This window comes from Osmia lignaria, chromosome 9 (genome assembly GCF_051020975.1).
Source record: "Osmia lignaria lignaria isolate PbOS001 chromosome 9, iyOsmLign1, whole genome shotgun sequence".
Classification (NCBI taxonomy): domain Eukaryota; kingdom Metazoa; phylum Arthropoda; class Insecta; order Hymenoptera; family Megachilidae; genus Osmia; species Osmia lignaria.
In genome coordinates this window covers 13,663,365-13,678,995 of record NC_135040.1, presented here as the reverse complement: position 1 = coordinate 13,678,995, position 15,631 = coordinate 13,663,365, and the positions used below count along the sequence as shown (strand labels likewise).

General features: G+C 31.8%; 3 protein-coding genes across 9 annotated transcripts; 2 read left to right on the top strand and 1 right to left on the bottom strand.

Annotated features, from left to right (window-relative positions):
- Window positions 1-248: 248 nt before the first annotated feature.
- Window positions 249-2,248, bottom strand: PCID2 (PCI domain-containing protein 2). Of its 3 annotated transcripts, XM_034328818.2 has the most exons (6): window positions 2,109-2,248; window positions 1,767-1,916; window positions 1,644-1,685; window positions 1,443-1,564; window positions 879-1,360; window positions 250-795 (listed from the first exon to the last, which is right to left on the bottom strand). In XM_034328818.2, the coding sequence occupies exons 2-6, from the start codon at window positions 1,785-1,787 to the stop codon at window positions 281-283; spliced, it is 1,182 nt and encodes a 393-aa protein (XP_034184709.1). In that variant the 5' UTR covers window positions 1,788-1,916; window positions 2,109-2,248; the 3' UTR covers window positions 250-280. The 3 variants fall into 3 exon arrangements, with proteins under 3 accessions (XP_034184727.1, XP_034184709.1, XP_034184718.1); XM_034328827.2 differs by lacking the exon at window positions 2,109-2,248 and having other exon boundaries at window positions 1,767-2,012; XM_034328836.2 differs by lacking the exons at window positions 1,767-1,916; window positions 2,109-2,248 and having other exon boundaries at window positions 249-795; window positions 1,460-1,564; window positions 1,644-1,659.
- Window positions 2,224-9,524, top strand: lig (ubiquitin-associated protein-like lingerer). 4 transcript variants are annotated; one of them, XM_034328746.2, is made up of 16 exons: window positions 2,224-2,366; window positions 4,044-4,236; window positions 4,320-4,683; window positions 4,753-4,911; window positions 4,975-5,016; window positions 5,126-5,292; window positions 5,385-5,624; window positions 5,694-6,011; window positions 6,079-6,510; window positions 6,595-6,819; window positions 6,939-7,143; window positions 7,228-7,427; window positions 8,256-8,465; window positions 8,526-8,648; window positions 8,738-9,013; window positions 9,110-9,524. In XM_034328746.2, exons 2-16 carry the CDS (start codon window positions 4,111-4,113, stop codon window positions 9,356-9,358), a joined length of 3,336 nt encoding a protein of 1,111 aa, XP_034184637.2. In that variant the 5' UTR covers window positions 2,224-2,366; window positions 4,044-4,110; the 3' UTR covers window positions 9,359-9,524. The 4 variants fall into 4 exon arrangements, with proteins under 4 accessions (XP_034184637.2, XP_034184631.2, XP_034184627.2 ...); XM_034328740.2 differs by having other exon boundaries at window positions 5,099-5,292; XM_034328736.2 differs by having other exon boundaries at window positions 4,753-5,016.
- A 4,050-nt stretch (window positions 9,525-13,574) lies between these two features.
- On the top strand, window positions 13,575-15,613 carry Cdk9 (Cyclin-dependent kinase 9). Of its 2 annotated transcripts, none has more exons than XM_034315674.2 (7): window positions 13,575-13,759; window positions 13,846-13,930; window positions 14,181-14,271; window positions 14,353-14,519; window positions 14,594-14,835; window positions 14,914-15,061; window positions 15,125-15,613. In XM_034315674.2, exons 1-7 carry the CDS (start codon window positions 13,653-13,655, stop codon window positions 15,431-15,433), a joined length of 1,149 nt encoding a protein of 382 aa, XP_034171565.1. In that variant the 5' UTR covers window positions 13,575-13,652; the 3' UTR covers window positions 15,434-15,613. The 2 variants fall into 2 exon arrangements, with proteins under 2 accessions (XP_034171565.1, XP_034171574.1); XM_034315683.2 differs by having other exon boundaries at window positions 14,914-15,047; window positions 15,125-15,262.
- The last annotated feature ends 18 nt before the right edge of the window (window positions 15,614-15,631 follow it).

Genomic DNA, 15,631 nt, shown 5'->3' with positions numbered 1-15,631 from the left:
ATCATGCAAACTAGACTTCATGCGCACGACGCAGTTAAACTTCCATTTAGAAAAACTTTTATATTAAAATATTACAGTATTTTATAAGTTTGTAATTAGTAAAATATTTTTATACATTTAAAAAGAAATTGACAAGAAAATATCATAAATTCTAATTTTCTTTGAAATATAAACATCAATTAAATGATAAGCAATATCATATGGATAGTTTTAAAAAGTAACAGTTTTATCAAATTTCAATTTATTTATTAAAAAGAAAATACAAATACTTCAGTAACAATTACGGTATCGTTGAAAGTGGCGGAAAAGGATTTTGTTTAGAGATTACCAATTTCTTATGTTGATGGGATATGTACCCTTTAATTTTTCCTTCATATATTAAATTTGCAACAATGCATTCTACTTCATCCATATCCATATCATTAAGTTCATGCATTTGCAAGGCTGAGAGCAAATCTTGGATAGGAATTTGATGTATGTTTAATACTAAATACACCTTCTTAAACAAATTTCTGTATGCTATTATTTTTAATTTTTCCACAATCAAATATATTCCAGCTCCTATGAAAAAGGTTTCATGTTTCTCCATAACTTTTTCTAGATTACATAAATCTCCTTTTTTGACAGCTTCCATTAATTCCCCAAATTCCATTAAATTGTACTTTTCCAGCAAGCTGTGTTTTGGCATATAACCCAATAACATTTTCACTGGCACAAGATAAGTTAAAATCAGTCGCTTATTTTTTGTAGATTGTTTGTGACAGTGTTCAAATGCATAAGTGAGGTATTCATCAGCTGGAAAGTAATTAAATTTATTACAAAGATTTTCAAGTTATATTTGAACTGCTAAGTTTGTTAAAATAAATATGCATAATTACCAGCTTTGTAATCACTATCAAACATTGCTTTACGGCCAACAAAGAATTTATAAGTGATTTGTTGTGCTAATGCAAAATGTGCTTTGTAGGGAGAAGATTCTATTGCTCTTATCAAAGGTCTGCACAAATGCAACTTATTGATTCTAAAGTAAATTTTTAATAACTGATTAACTAAAGCTAGCATGCCCCATCGTTTTGTGTCGTCTTCTGAACTACGATTATCGCAAGCGCATACTCGAAAACAACCCATTAAGCAATCTGCACACTTTTCTAGAATTTCTCCTGGTTTCATATTTTTATTTGTTTTCATATTTTCAACACACACTGCTAATAATCTTAACTCTAAACACATCACATTCATAACAGGTAACATCCAATTTTCTTCTTTTTGCATTTGTAAGATCTTTGTTAAAGACTGAACTGCTGAACTTTGATAATTATACATAGCTAATCGATCATCCTTGTTCATTGCTGCTATAGTTCTAAAAACATAAGTATTACAACATTTTATTACACATTATTACAATAATAATTACAAATTTCTATTAAAGATATTTCAGTTACTTTAAATGGTAAAGTACCAAATCATCAAGAGGAGCAGATATATGTTCCATTGTTTTTGTCATTGCAGTTTCAGACCCAATTTGTGGAATTGAAATATGACCATGCCGTAAAGACAACATATCCTTTAAAAAAATATATATGTAATCTATCGTTCATATTTTTATACAATTTATTATTACAATATAAATAACTATTTGTTACCGCTAAAGGGTCACCATCCTGATTTAACCACATTCTCCTGACCTATAGTAAACATAACCGTAATTTGGAAACTACTTTCTTAGTATTAGTATTATTATTTTGTCTAATAAATTAATACGTTACCTGCATTAAATACGAATCCATTGTAATATCAATAAATAAGTTTATCAGTAATTATTTGAATACTTTGTGGTTTATTCTAAGTATACATTAACCACAATCATGACTTCAGCAGACTTCAGACCCTTCATCAAATGCCTTATTTTCAAGCAACTAAAAAAATATATATAATACAAATGGCAAAGTAATTTTGGTTTCTTGACATCTCTAATAAATAATATTAATAATTTAATAATATTAAAAAACTGATTAAAAGTACATAGTGTGAATAATTGGAAATTAGCCTGAAATTAGATTTGTTTTTTTATGAAAATCTAGAAAATTTGTAATTGTTTAGTTAACAACCTGAAATTTCTAGTATAAAATTGACTAGCCGTATGCAGCCTGATAAACCATAGAGGCGGTGCTGCCGTGTCAGGGAGGGGGGCCCGCGGTCACGTGACCGAGCTGCGTTTTGAGCGCACTAACCAGGTACGAACAAATTCGTTGTTTTTTTCGTGGTTTTTCGCGCGCCACGGCCGAAAAAGCCGAGGCGTCGTGAATTTCACTTGTTTCTGACTCTGGACGTGTTCTTCGAGTTCGCTAACAACGCTTATAATAACTGTGAGTTACTTGCAAATACTTTGACTTGATCGTCTTACGGAGATCTATCGATGCTCCACCGCGGCGATGGTTGACAAGCCTTCCTCGCAAAACCAGAAATGGCGTCTACCGTGCACATGGTCTGCAGAAAATATTCTACATCAACGTCGTAGTACCGATTCAGGAGTATAACAAACTCTACACGGCCAATTTCTTTATCATCCATTTGAAGAATTTTCACAACTCCCTTGCGAGCAACAACGAAACGGACAAGGTGTTTTTTGTGATGCGCCTGATAATCCTTCTTCGTCATATTCTCACCGCGCACGTCAAAATTTATCTTTTTTTTTTACATTGTCAGCTTTCGAAAGCTTTTGTGTTGCAAAATATTGATAAAACTTTCGGTAATCAAGGTGGACTTCTTCATTTATATCTGTGGCATGATCTAGGATGTCGCAAAAATTTATGAATAAGATTTAGATCATTCTACATATCACCCAAACGTTTAGTTATTCGTTCTTCTAGATAATCGTTTTAGGAGAAACGTACCTATTTTAAGAAATACTTACTAAATGATTTAATTTTCTATTTATCCTCATTAGAGGATCCTAACCTTTTCATCTTAACTCACAAACAGAACTAAAATTATGCCCCAGAAATATTTCTTTGTGATGTCGATTTTTTTATTATAAATCTTCTTTTACACATTTTTGTGATCATAGTTTGATAGAATACTTAATAAGTACATCACAATCATGCAAATACTTTCAAATATAAACTGCTTTTATTATCTAGGTTATTTTCAATACATAACTATGTTAGAAATCTTGAAAGTCTTAAGGACACGAGTATTTCTAAAATTTTTGGATTATATACTATATAATTCTTAATTATATTGTCACTTAAAATAATAATTTTATTAGAAATTATCATATGTGATAATAACTGTGATGTTTATCACATACAATTTTAATTGAATATAATGGATATTTTACATGTATTCGAAGCATTTATAAATTTTTTAAATATTGTTTTATCCAATTATGTATTTAATATATTTTTATGTATTCATGCATGTACACAAATTCAGTGATTATGAATCATTTAGTAATACAATAATAATTGTTTTCTTTCATAATTATACATTTTTTTAAAATTCATTTATTTCATTATATTTCTTTAAAATAGGAAATTTTGATCTTTTATTATAATAATGTTAAATGTTGGTCATATTTATCATTTAAATACAGATTTTGGAATTAACATATGTAATTATGACTGTATTAAAATATTTTTAAATGGTTTAAGTATTTTTTAGTCAAATCAGTTTTGTTATTTATTTTGTAATTACTCATATACTGATTAATTAATAGTAAGAAATTGGTAATTAAGATTTATCATATACTTTGTAAAGGAAAAAATAGTTCCAATATTGTTAAAAGTTGTACATAGATTTCTAAAGTATGACATCTCAATGTAATTTACACAGTTTAAATATAATTTAAGAAGCTAAACAACATACATGCTTCTGTATATATCTGTATTTGTAATAACAAAGTACAATAGTATATTTCACCTTTAATTTTGAAATAAATTAATTGAAATATATACAATAAATGTTTTTCTCACTTGTACAGTATTTTTGTTGAATATTTAATCATATTAAATATACACAGTTAATTATTTCTTTTGTTACAGACTGTAAATAGAGAGTGTATATAGTGTGATAGGTGAGTGATATAGGTGTGTGGGGTTTTAGTTGGCAATGAGTTCAAGCAACAAATCGGTGTCCTCCGGTGCGAGAGGCACCAATAAGAATAAATCACAACAACATGGGAAGTCAGATCATCAAACTAAATCATCGGATTCGTCAAAACATGAGAAAGCACAGGTTTGTATAATTTGCATTTGTAAAAACATCTTTGATTCTTACATAATTTTTATATAATTTAATAAAAACTTTTGGCACGGTAGCCAAACACTGTTCAGATGCGGCATGCACAAATTATCGACACTAGAATGGGCAGTGGAGAAGATCCTGTTTTGAAAGAACGTATCAAGCAGGTCATGGACATGACTAGACGGTCAGAAGATGAAGTGGTTATGGCTTTACACGACAGTGATGGGGATTTGGATCGTGCTGTTAATGATCTTTTGGAAGGAGTAAAAACAGAATGGGAAGTAAAAAAAAAGAAGCCTCGTCAACCGAGCGGTTCTAAACAAAACATGGATACTTCTGGTGGTCAGGATGAGAGCGGTGATTGGGATGAAAGACGTAATCAACGAGGAGGTGGTCCGCCGCGTATGCGAGGCCGTGCTAATCATGATAATCGTGGATGTAAGTATACTTATCAGCATTATTACAAATTATTGTAAATCTTGTAATTATAAACAAACCCTTATTCAGGGCGTGGTCGAGAAAACAAAGAAAATGAAAGAAACATGGAAGATGGGGTTCGCGATGGCAGCTACGGTGGCAACAGGAGAGGGAGAGGTGGTCCAGGAAGACCTGGACGAGGAGGACGAGGAGGAAGCAGAGGACTTGGACCACGGACGTTTGCTAATCGTAATGATCCATCATCTACTTCGTCTGCTCATAGTTTTAATCGACCAATTGATACATGGACAGGTAACGAAGAACAACAACAAGGTGTTCAAGAACCAAAGATGGGTAAGCTTTTTCATCACTTTTACCTATTGGTATTTCAAACCACTTTACATTCTTATGGGATGTATTAAAAATATGTGGTTAGATGCATGGAATAATTTGGATTCTACAGAAGACTGGGATAACGAGGAGTATACAGGTTCATTGGCCGATACGAAAGTTTTTACACCAAGTACATCGGTAGCGGAACCTCCACCTCCCATAGAAGAGCCGAAAACCCAGGATCTACAAACAGTGCAATCAAATCAAAATGTAAATTTATCATTATTACAACAAGAAGTACGTAATTACCAAATATTATTTAACGAATTATCATTTATCAATAACGTGTAACATAAAATATATATATATGTATATATTTTTTTTTTAAGGAATTGCCAAAATTGTCGGAAATACCACCAATACAACAACAAACTTTAATTCAACAAACACAGCAGCAACAGTCCGTGTTAAGCTTACCAACGATGCAACTGTCACAGCAACCAAACGCTATAAGCGGTGGAGTGTTAACAGCTGCACAGACTCAGTATTTAACACAACTTACTCAACAAACAAGTGAAAGCTTAAAAGCTGCTGGTCAAACAACATTTTCTTCATCAATTACCAATCAGGTAATTTGAAAAATGATATATTTAACTATTTCTTATTTTATAAACTAATTTCAATTAATCGTTATTTAGCCTCAAAGACCGACAAAACAACGCCCACGAGTACCACCGCCATCAAAAATCCCATCCACTGCTGTAGAAATGCCAGGAGATGCAGTTAATAGCGGTATTGGATTTCTCGATGTCCAATTTGGTGCACTTGAGTTTGGTAGCGATTCGAGCTCTCTTGATGGTTCAGCAAATGAAAAATACAATTCAGCAAGTAGTACAATTCCTGGTGTGGACGTAACTTCTACTACAAATGCTGTAAACACTGCCAATACGAATAATTCTCTGGACATTGAAACCACACAATCATCGACAACACCTTTCAATACCACTTCTCAAATGGTAATTAATTTATTATTTCACCTACGTAATAGTATTAAAACTAATACTATTTTTATTTTGTTTTCAGTTATCAAACAGCGAGAACCTACCTGTATCAAGTGAACATTCGATAAACGCTCAAACTTTTACTGGTCGCGGTAATAGTACCGGACAAAGTTTAGATATAACTAAACAAGATTTCACCTCGCAAGTCTCGCCAGGAAACGCAGCAACCTATGGTACAACAACAACTTATCAATCCCAGAAATCATCGTTTCAAGCACCTACCGCGACGCCAAGCACTTACAATGCATACTCCACAAATGCTCAGTCTGCTCAGTCATCGTTTCAAACTGCATCAGGCACCAGCGCCAATAGTTACTCTGCAACGGCGACTGTTACACAAGCAAGTTACAACAGTTCGACGTCGTTTCCTCAATCCAATACGTCGAACTTTAGCCAAGCTTCCCCGTCTGCGTCTGCAACTTCTGGTTATAATCAACCAACAACTACGAATCAAGTAATTATTGTAATAATCATCTAAAACGGTTATTTGAAATAATCATTTATTATTATTATTATTATTATTATTATTATTATGTAGGTATATCAATCTGCTACTGGATACGTACCTGCTACAACATCACAGTATCAAGCTCAATCTGTAGCTACGAATACTGTATCGAATAGCAGCACAGGATATCAAACAAGTGGCTATCAGGGATCGTCATCGTTTCAATCGACGCCTCAAGCTTACCAACAATCCGGCACAACATTTACTTCACCTATTACACAAACTTCTGCAGCGTACCAAAGTGCAGCACAATCCGTGAGTATTTTATTTAAACGATGGGTAGCTGTATCCGCGAGGGTGTGGTACCTCATCGCTGTTTTGTGTTCGATGAATTCACTGATGGGTGTACCTGAAATGAAGAATTGCATTTATAGGTGTATGGAACGTATGGTACGTATGCCAGTCAACCACAGACAGCGTCTCACAATCATAAATTGAACAATGCTACGACAAAAGATTCTCAGTACGACAGTAATACGACAACGTCGAATAGCTCCCTCGCGACGACTACTGCTCCTACATTAGGTCTTAGTTCTACCTCCGTAAATAGTTCACAAACTAAAGTAACTAATTCTAACGGTGAGTTGCGTTTATACATTGATAATTAAAATTATTCATACGATTGAATGAAAGTAATAAATTGTGACATGATTTTTAAATTAGCGGTACCTAAAAGTACATCGAGTGGTGTGGTAACGGGTAGTAGTGGAACTGGAAATATGACGGGTGGTGGTGCAGCGGGCAGCATGACACCGATGTTAAGTCATCAGTACATTATGGGTCAAGGTGTACCTTACGCATTTCAACAACCAATGTACAGTTACGAAGAATTGCAGCTTATGCAACAAAGAATACCGCACATGGTCAGTTATTATTTGATTGTTCTATTTATTTATGCAAATGATTCAAGTACAAATTATTCGTTTCTTAATTTGTACTTGATTTGATTAGGATGCTTCGTTAGAGTAATGTACACTTTAAAAAAAGTACATTGTTCTTTTTTACAGAATTTTATTCGAATTATAAATATTATGTTTCTTGAAAGAATAACTATAAAAAGGAAACATATTTCGGGTGTACTACTCTGGAACGTGCTATTTTATTTTATGTTATGATTATCTAGCAAGAAGAATGCTGAAGTAATTGTTTCTTTAATGCTTGGTAGCTGCTCGTTACTTCAATATTTCTTTTTCCTTCTTTATTTTTTTAAGGAATCATGGATTCTTATTCATACCCTTATGGCGATACAAGAGATTCGTTGTATTTATTTATAGTGAGATGTCGCATCAAATAAATTGAATAATTTTTAGTTTCTGATACACTATACAGTAGAAAAATCAAAATGTCTACAATCAACTTGAAGAAACTTTTATTGATAATATAGAAATGCCACTTTGATCGTAGACTTGCTATACACCTTTATTTCGTTCTTTATTATTAGTTTCATTTATTTTATATGATATATTTGAAACTGTACAGAATTATATAATGTTGTAATTTTTGAGTGGTTAAGTTGTACCTTGTTTTGTAGATTTTTAAGAGGGTATTAAAGAGACAGGTACAACGAAACCGCATGTTACCTGCCCTAAAACCTAGTACGCGTAGCCTTAGATATTAGTTAGCCTTCTTGTATTTGGAGTACACAGTGTATGCATGTAGTTTTGTGTTTGGCCTTCCTGACTAACCTGCAGCCAACTACTGGTTACTATGACGCGGCTTTGGGCTATCAGACAACCGGCCCTGCTACCAGTCTTGGTGGAGGACGAGGAGATGCACTTTCTGGTGTGCAAGGTGTTCAAGGAGTACAAGGTGTACAAGGAGCCTATACCAGTATTAGTGACGCCAGGTTCGCCAGAAACGACAGCAATGCATCACCGGTTCCATCTACGATGTCCCAACAGGTGAGATTTCTTTAATAGACTTGATGATCAGCTTTACAGTGTTTATTAAATTATTTGCAGACTGCTACCCAGCATCAGCAACCAATGATGAATCCTACGCTTCCTCCAACGTATGCATATTTTGCATATGGCGGTGGAATAATGCCAGGTGGCTTTCAGTATGGAACCCCTGCCATTTATCCTGTAAGTTTATTGAATTTTAATTAATCGTTTTTCTTTTAATATATCATGATGAAGATTTACATTTTATTTATCAAAATAATTTATTATAGCAGATAGCTACTGCTGGTAATGCGGGTACAAACAGTGGTGCATATAGTGCTAAGCCAGGGGGTTATGGATCTGGATACGGTGCTAATGCAAGTTACGATGCTTTAGCATCTGCTGGTCCCTCAGCTGAATACAAAGGTGCAGGGAACAATTATACCAGTACTCAAACTGGTAAAACAGGAACATCTACTGGAAATACTAATACTGGTGGATCGTCTGCGACCGATATAAGTGCCACTATGTATGCAAAGAGTCATGTAGCGCTTAGTAAAGTTAACGTAAGTATTTTCATTAACTTCTTTGTGATAAAAAGAATTTTTAGACTATCATATCTGAATCCAATAATATTCATATTTTTAATTTATTTATTTTAGTCTTATGACAAACAGACTTTTCATTCGGCAACCCCTCCACCATTTGGTCTTACTGGTAGTCAAAACGCCGGTTTACCTGGTGGATACGGCACACCGCATTTGTTTATCCCGACTATGCCCCATCAACTGCATCAGCCACTTCATCAAGATGGTGGAAGTAGTACAGGTCAAAGGTCTAATACAAGTTCCCAAAATAAAGCCCAAGCAAAACCTGGATATAGTCCTAGTTACTGGACTGGAAACAATTAAAAACTCTGGATTAGAGAAAGAAAAGAAAAGAAGCACCATTTTAGACAAACTACAACTTCGCCATTGTGATACACGGTGGTGTGAGATATGGACATAGACATAAATGACATAAGGAACACGAGACAATTTTTTTTTCCTCTTTTTTTTTTTTGTGAAACTAAATGATCCTAGTATGACACGAGTCAATGTAAAATGTATGATGAATTTTTAAACGTGGAAGGATTAAGCAATTTTTACTGGTTTTGTGTTTAAACGGGGTAAAAATATTTCTTTTCGCATAAATCTTAATGACGCGGTTAGTCAGAGAAGCATTATACTCTTTTTACTTAGTGGTATTGATTTTTTTTATTCTCATAATATTTCAAAATATGTTGTTGGATTATAAAAAGATCCTTTAACACGTTATCTTATTTACAATTCTTTAATTTCATTAGAAAGTTTTTTGGTGTGTATAATGCGGTATGTATGTTTATGTATAAATATATTTTTCTTAACGCGAAAGAACAGTCAAATGCAGCGCAACAAGAGTAAAAAAATAATAATAAAAAAAAAAATTGCATAGTTCTTCCAAATGTGAGGCGCACTCGTGCCAAATGAATTTATAGAATTTGTAACGTATAAAATCGTGAAACGTATAATTAATACGTATCTGTCAAGATGATGAAGATGAACAAAATTTATTGTGGTACGTTGAAACGCTACCAAAATCAAGGTTTTGTGAGTAGCATCATTCTCGTGTGAAATACTGGAAAGATGATCTAGAAAAGTAATTGACTGTTAAATTTACTCCCGATCTCCTATCTGTATACTACTGTGCAATTGCGAATATACTGCATCGACTGTAAAGGGTGATAGTTTTTTTGTATGATGTAGGCATCTCAGCTCACTAACATCTAAAGTGCTTCTTTACATGAAAATAAAGCACCCCATTCGTGATGAAACGTAAAACTATAATACTACTGTAAATTACAATTATTGTATGTATTTAACCATGAAACATCAGATATATAAAGTTATAATCGTCATAATGTTGTCACTTTTGGTATTTAAAAAAAAAAAACGAATGTATAATCGCACTAGTTTTGCATTCTTGCGCGCACCCACATATACATATATATTTGATTTGGTCACTTTGCATTTCTTCTTCTAGTTACCAGAATTTATCAACAATTATATTTTATTAACAAAAAAAAGCTATTAAACCAAAAAATGAAAGCTATCGTCATATACCATATTTTCAAAGAATGTTGGATTCAAAATGAGAACGGTACTTATTTAATATATCTTATGTTTATGAGAACAGCGTTGCAGATTAAACCAGTGCCACAAATACTAAGAAAAATCAAGCAGAATTGAATAATAATTTTCTTGTGGTGCCTTGAATAAAATTCAAATAATACAGTTCAAACATCTGCTTTATGCAGATTTTTCTTATATATCTTTTTACAGTCCTTTCGTACAGTAAGTTGTATTATCTAAAACGTACATTACCTTACTTTTATTCATATATTAACTTTTACTAATTAATCTATATCATTTACATAATTTATCTCTTAGAAAACAATAGTTGATGCTTTAGTTTAATAACAGTTTTAAAGTTTTTGTTTGCAGAGAGTATTGTTTGCCTCTTTTTCTTTTTTTAAATTTTTAGTCTTTACAAAAATTGAAACAATTTTTGAATCACAATTGTATTATTAAAAAACAGATAAATTATTCATTTGTCAATGAATAATTTATAATTATTATCAGATAATTACACCAGCTTTGAAATAACATTTTTCAAGTTTATTATGTAAGGAAGTTCTTCAATTATAGAAGAAAATTAAAACACGTACTATAACATTCTATTTGATGTTTACAAGATGTACAAGTCCAAATAATAATCTTATGTGGCTACGTCGTAAGTTATTGAATTTCTTTTTTACTTTTTGCCGATTCGTACTCATTTTTAGAATCTGCTTTAAAAAATTGTAATATTTGTTAATACATAAATAAAAATGAATTTTAGTTGATCAAAGTGGGAGTATTGAATAAGTTCAATTATGGATTGCAGTTATGTCTGTAATCATATTAGTCTATACTATCTGAATTTTTAAGTGAATTCTAAGAACGAACAAAAAAGGAAATGTGAATGTTAGTATACTTCTAATAGGTATTCACAATAATTTGTATCATTTTAATTAGATTGTAATAAAGAAGAAAATGCAATTGTCGATTCCGTCTGATATAAAAGAATATCCATACATACAATTAGACCATTTATGCTGATTATAATTGTGCTGTACAGTCATAAAATGATCAGGATGCAAATCATTTTTTGAAAGTTTTTACTTTACATTATTGCATTGTGGATAGTGATCATTATCAGATATAACAGTTATATTATTAAGGCCATTATTAAGAAGTAAACGAGCAAAAAATATGAGTAAAGCGTTTCCATGAGGTGCTACTAAAATTTTTACAACTTAGCATGTGTATCATACTTGGGAATAAATTGTTTTACCATAAAACTACACCGCGTACCGTCGATATGAAGGAGAAGTAAATAATTGTAAGTAAACTCCTGTTAGTAATTGCATATAACGTATATATAAATGTATACAATACTGAAGCAACACGAATATTAATAAGATACGTTTGAAAATTGTGGAAGACCAAATGTAGAATAACTCTCTTAAAACAAAAAACAAACATGTAAATCTGTAATCATAAATTATCAAAAAGAAATAATCAATTTATCAGAACAATCCTTGGATATGGATTACTTGTTCAAATTAACTATAGGAAACTTTGAAATTTAGTGCATTGTATTAATAATTTAATGAACTTGAAATATTATTATTCTCTTTGAAGAGAATTAAAAGTATGTACATGACTTTTAATAATGATCTTATTATACATTACAAAATTAATTTTATTTTGTAGAATGCAATAAGTTGAATTCATGTTTTACTAAAAACATGATTCTATTACAGATTTATCGAGTTCGATTAACATTTAAAATATTTAATAAATATTTAAACGAAATGATCCGTTTTTATTTGAAGAAACTGAAATTTATAATATTTTGTTATTAATTTAACAATCAGAAATATATTTAGCGTGTTCTTGTTCATTAACGGTATGCATGTATGTATGTACACATAAATATATCCATACATACTACCCAAGAGATTGATAATAAGCAAATTATCCTTTTTTGTTTTGTATGAATACTATATTTTAGAGCATTTCGCATTTTATATTTATGCTCAAATAAATTTAGGGGCAGATACAATATTAAATGTAATGTATAATGGAAAATAGAAGAGGATGCAAAATATTCTAGAAGAAACAAATGTAAACGAAATGTAAAATTCAGAACAATTTGTTCTTACGATTGTACTAATTATTATACATTAATAATTTTTGTATTTTTGTCAAATATTAATCTATTCAATGCAAATGCAAAATGCATTGTGCCATTACTGCTATTACATACTTATTAAAAAAAATAGCTATTAGTGTGTATAAATATCAATATCTAAGAATAAATGTATTGAAAGGACCCTATCTCATACATATATATTATGCATAATACTTTGATTTAATAATAATTATTATAGAACTTTTTAATTATTACAGTTATTAATAACGTTATTAACAACATTTACAAGTCATGTAAAATTGTCATTAGATGCAAAATTTGTTTAATCGTCTTTGGATGTTAAAGAGGCAAGAGTATTTATTCTTACATGTAATAATTGATTAAAACGTTAATTATAATTTAATTAAAAATTTTCGCGACCTCACCGACGCCACCTGCCGGAGAATCGCTGAAACTATTCGACAAGTAGGTTTTTACCGACAATTTCCGGGAACACTTGCGCCATCTATTAACAAATGGCTGAACCTACTTGTCGAATAGTTTCCGCCGTTTCTGTATAGATGGCGCTACGATCGAACTTCAGAACCCTTTTTACCGACAATTTAATTTTACCGACGATTTTCGGGAGCACTTGCGCCATCTATTAACAAGTGGCTGCACCTACTTATCGAATAGTTTCCATCGTTTTTGTATAGATGGCGCTATTATCGAACTTCGGAACCCTTTTTACAGAAAATTTAATATTACCGACAATTTCCGGGAACACTTGCGCCATCTATTAACAAGCAGCTGAACCCACTTGTCGAGTAGTTTCCGCCGTTTTTGTATAGATGGCGCCACCGGTCAAGTTTCTAAACTATTTGATACAGTCTGGAGGACCTGGAGTTCTCGTTGACTGAAAACATGTTTACTTGATGAATAATAAAGATGAACACTCGGGAAAAAGAAAAATACATTGAAGAATTCGAATTCCCTCATTGCGACGAATCTTCGAAGTATGAAAAGGTCGCGAAAATTGGTCAGGGCACCTTTGGGTGAGTTTAATATAAATTCGTTATCACATTATAGGTTATAATGAAGTATAAGTTTTTGTTTTATTTTAATTATTAATCTTTTATAGGGAGGTGTTTAAGGCCCGAGACAAAAATTGTACTAAAAAATTCGTAGCTATGAAAAAAGTGTTGATGGATAATGAAAAGGAAGGGGTAGGTACACCGTCAAATATTCGATTGTTTAATACATCCCTTTTCATTTTTTGTCCACGTTGTCCGATTGCCATGCAAAACGTTTGTATATGAACAATAATGTGTTGTATTTGTTGTTTATTTAATAAGGAATACTTTATTTTCAAGATGTTGTTACCCAGTGATAAAGTATCTGGGAACAGAATATATAGAACAGTATTGCTATTTGTTGCATTAGAGTATTATGTTAAATTAATAACTTCTTTTACAGTTTCCTATAACTGCTTTAAGAGAAATAAGGATATTACAATTACTGAAGCATGAAAATGTAGTGAATTTAATAGAAATATGTAGAACAAGAGGTAAGAATTTTATATCTTTGTATAGCAGCAATGTTTTGAAATAGTATCGGTTTGTTAATGATATCAAATTCTTTTTTTCAGCAACTCAATATAATCGTTATCGTTCTACATTCTATCTTGTATTTGATTTCTGTGAACATGACCTAGCTGGTCTATTGTCAAATGTAAATGTTAAATTCAGTTTAGGTGAAATTAAAAAAGTTATGCAACAATTATTAAATGGTCTCTATTATATCCATAGTAATAAGGTAAAAGTATATAAGTTGTATATGTAATAAAAAGTGTCAGATCAATTAAATATAACTTACATAAATTTTTATAGATTTTACACAGAGATATGAAGGCTGCAAATGTTTTAATAACAAAAAATGGTATATTGAAACTGGCTGACTTTGGGTTAGCTCGCGCATTTAGTGCAAATAAAAATGGTCAACCAAACCGTTATACAAACAGAGTGGTCACTCTTTGGTACAGACCACCAGAACTCTTACTCGGGGATCGGAATTATGGTCCTCCTGTAGATTTATGGGGTGCAGGATGTATAATGGCTGAGATGTGGACCAGGTTAATACGTTAATGGTACTTTGAAGTTAGAATGTTTATCACAATCCAGACATTTCTTGTGATTGTTTGTTGTCACAGGTCACCTATAATGCAAGGAAATACAGAACAGCAACAGCTCATATTAATTTCTCAGTTATGCGGTTCTATAACAACAGAAGTCTGGCCTGGAGTAGAAAATTTAGAACTGTTTAATAAAATGGATTTACCTAAAGGTCAGAAAAGAAAGGTAACTATTATTTTTATTATAATGTGTCTGGCTTACATAATTAAGAAATATTTTTGTTCAAAGGTTAAAGACAGATTGAAACCATATCTGAAGGATCCTTATGCGTGTGATTTGTTAGATAAACTATTAATTCTCGATCCATCTAAAAGATATGATTCAGATTCTGCATTGAATCATGATTTTTTCTGGACCGATCCAATGCCCTGTGATCTTAGCAAAATGTTAGCGCAACATACTCAGAGTATGTTTGAATACTTGGCTCCACCAAGACGTCCTGGTCATATACGTCATCCTCATCATCAAGTACCTGGAGGATCGGCGAAACCTAGTTCTAGTATGGCTGACAGTGGTTACCAAGATCGTGTATTTTAATAGTTTACGTTTCCACAAATATATACTGCCCTTTACCGTTCATTATCTCTTCGTCTCTGTAAATTTTGATAAATCGTATAACTTTTAATTTCATTTCAATATCATGTCGAAGTATACGGTTTTAAGTTAAAATCAAGTATCTAATTTATATAAATTCCGAAAATTATCTGTAAGATTTTTTTATACATATATATATAT

What these genes read in the sequence shown, in the direction of transcription:
- PCID2 (XM_034328818.2), bottom strand. Translation starts at nt 1,787, where the DNA reads ATGGATTCGTATTTAATGCAG. An exon ending in TGGATTCGTATTTAATGCAG is followed by an intron (nt 1,686 to 1,766) that starts GTAACGTATTAA and finishes TGTTTACTATAG; the next exon opens with GTCAGGAGAATGTGGTTAAA. An exon ending in TGATAGTGATTACAAAGCTG is followed by an intron (nt 796 to 878) that starts GTAATTATGCAT and finishes ATTACTTTCCAG; the next exon opens with CTGATGAATACCTCACTTAT.
- lig (XM_034328725.2), top strand. Translation starts at nt 4,111, where the DNA reads ATGAGTTCAAGCAACAAATCGGTGTCCTCCGGTGCGAGAGGCACCAAT. An exon ending in CAAAACATGAGAAAGCACAG is followed by an intron (nt 4,237 to 4,319) that starts GTTTGTATAATT and finishes TTGGCACGGTAG; the next exon opens with CCAAACACTGTTCAGATGCG. An exon ending in TATCATTATTACAACAAGAA is followed by an intron (nt 5,293 to 5,384) that starts GTACGTAATTAC and finishes TTTTTTTTTAAG; the next exon opens with GAATTGCCAAAATTGTCGGA.
- Cdk9 (XM_034315674.2), top strand. Translation starts at nt 13,653, where the DNA reads ATGAACACTCGGGAAAAAGAAAAATACATTGAAGAATTCGAATTCCCT. An exon ending in ATTATATCCATAGTAATAAG is followed by an intron (nt 14,520 to 14,593) that starts GTAAAAGTATAT and finishes AAATTTTTATAG; the next exon opens with ATTTTACACAGAGATATGAA. An exon ending in ATGGCTGAGATGTGGACCAG is followed by an intron (nt 14,836 to 14,913) that starts GTTAATACGTTA and finishes TTGTTGTCACAG; the next exon opens with GTCACCTATAATGCAAGGAA.